This window comes from Penaeus chinensis, chromosome 12 (genome assembly GCF_019202785.1).
Source record: "Penaeus chinensis breed Huanghai No. 1 chromosome 12, ASM1920278v2, whole genome shotgun sequence".
NCBI lineage: Eukaryota > Metazoa > Arthropoda > Malacostraca > Decapoda > Penaeidae > Penaeus > Penaeus chinensis.
Window position 1 is genome coordinate 35662970 of NC_061830.1, and position 2500 is coordinate 35665469.

Sequence of the window (2500 nt, forward strand, 5' to 3'; positions counted from 1 at the left end):
AATTTTTTTTTAGATTCACACAGCCATCTAACCTTGAAAGTATTATTTCTTGTTTCAGTTATTAATGGTGTAAGAAATGTGGTCTGTTGTTTTCCATCACAAATAATACAAGTGAAAATATTGGTAATTGTTTATAGAGTGAATTCCCTATTACTCCAGCCACAGATTTTACTCTCTACATGGCATTTGTTGTGACCTATATTCTTTATTTCTGTCATTATTCTTTGCTTGCACAGAATATTTTGTGTATCAGTGAATGTAAATTTCCCCGTTCTTTATATCTGCGTCATGAGCTTTTCCATATCAAAGTGTAATCATTATGTAAGTGTATTCCAAAATATTGGGTCATGCACAACTTTTATATTATCGGCCTGTGCTGAAAATGCAGTAGATGGAATGTGTCTCATTTTTATCATTCTGTCCCCTGGCAACATTTATCATTTACCATACGGTTGTGTGAAGCTCAAACTATACTGGAGTAGTTAGTGATATTGAGAGGTTTAATAGATTTCTTATGTCAAACTGGCAGCCAATAATTTTAGTATTTGGTAGCTCGGTTTAGGGAAAGCTGCTGAAAAAGTTGAATCCAGCAGAGTCTGGCCTTCTCTGACTTGTTAATTAGTATATGTTTAGAAAACACCTGTAGAGGCATTCCAAGAAGGTGTCTTTATAACAAGAGTAGATTTTGATTGCTCTGTTACTTGATAGATTTTGCAGAAAATAATTACTTACTAAAAGATAATATTTTAAAAGCATTATTATTATCTTTTTTTTTTTACTTATTCACTATTCTCTAACATCTCCAAATCTTTAAAAAATAGTGCAAATATTCCCCTTCTCACACAGAAATGGTGAAGGCCAGCAAGTCCGTGTCTCCTGCTGTTATAGGCCTCCTCCACAAATTCTCAGAACCTGAAGTCTCGCTGCTTAGAGAGAAACTCCTGTCCCATTATGATGCCAACCATAGGATACTACCTTGGAGGTCTATTGCGGCCACAGAGGATGATCGCAACAAGAGATCTTATGCTGGTTTGTGTTTTTAAGCACCTTGTATTTTGGTAGAAAGTTTCTGTTTGTGTTTTCATTATTTATCTTTTTATGGAATGTTGATTTGGGTTTGATTTTTTTTTCATGAAGTTTTTGACTTTTTCTAATACTGAGCAGAGAAAATTGGTTGTTGATTGGACACAGTTCTATCATACTGGTACATACCCCAGCCCTAGGCCAACTACAGTTTCTATGTGCTTAAGAGTTTTTAACTGTATATAGAGAACACAGTATAATGAAATGTTTATCTTTTTAATGTGGACTAAAGGTGATAGATGTTATAGGTAACTCCGGTTCAGTTTAAAAAAGGATTAGCTAGTCCATATTAGCTTTCTTCAGTACCTGATATGTGCCTGTAATGAGTATGTATATAGTTTTTATGAACTATAAAAGGATATATATCCAATAACAAGTCTTTAAAGAAAATCCCCTTTAACCATGAATTCTATTAATCTTGGATCTTCACATTCACATATATTTTAAGATCATTAAGATTATCAGAGAAAGTATGATAATTGGGAATGAACAGTTGCCACTAACCAAATGGAATGCAATTATTATACATTTTCTGCAGACTGAAAAGTTGCATTTAAATAATTTTGTGTTGCAGTTTGGGTGTCAGAGATGATGTTACAGCAGACACAAGTTGCCACTGTGATAAGTTACTTTGAGAAATGGATAAGCAAGTGGCCCACTGTGGCTGATTTGTCCAAGGCAACACTGGAGGAGGTCAACCAAGTATGGGCTGGCCTTGGATATTATTCACGAGCACGTAGGCTTCATGAAGGAGCTGTTAAGGTTTGTAGAATAATTTTTTTTTGGAAACTTCATATCTATTAGAATTTGACTATTGCTATGCAGGAGCATACAGTATTTAAAGCTTCTAAAGTTATTTAATCCCCTAAATCTAACTAGTTGCACTTGTGTGCTCATCATCACTAGATTATTCATACGATATCCTGTGATCACTCGCATAATATTCTGTCAGCATGGTACTGTCCACCTTATCCCTTCACTGTCAACAGTTGTAGAGGGTTACAAGGTTTCTATTACAGTATTTTTCCTCAGAGACAGACATTGTCATATTTAAAGGTAACTCAATGCAAACAAGAAGAGAAGCACATTTAAAAGTATTCAGTGCTGGTAAGAAGATCAACACATTTGGAAATATGCTGTACTAGTAAAAAGATAAGTATATATGAAGATGTAATGCTAGAAAGCAGATGATCACATTGAAAAATGGTCATTGCTGGTAAGAAGATGAGTACATTAAAAAATATTCAGGACTGATTGGCAGATCTCTTTTTTTCATTGCTAGTAAAAAGAATAAGCATATAAGAATATTTAGCACCAGTAAGAAGATCAGCTTTTCATTCTTCAGAGGGCTAGATCAGTATATGAATAAGAAATCTTAAAGCTAGGGTTACACTGCATTATATATTATTCTCATAAC

General features: G+C 34.1%; 1 protein-coding gene across 2 annotated transcripts in view; it reads left to right on the forward strand.

Moving 5' to 3' along the window:
* LOC125031166 (adenine DNA glycosylase-like) overlaps positions 1-2500 on the forward strand; it is a 13743-nt gene that overhangs the window by 468 nt on the left and 10775 nt on the right. For both annotated transcript variants that reach the window (XM_047621733.1, XM_047621735.1), the window contains exons 2-3: positions 847-1029; positions 1658-1845. In XM_047621733.1, the coding sequence (XP_047477689.1) occupies positions 849-1029; positions 1658-1845 (369 nt within the window). In that variant the 5' untranslated portion in view covers positions 847-848. The remainder of the gene's footprint in view (positions 1-846; positions 1030-1657; positions 1846-2500) is intronic.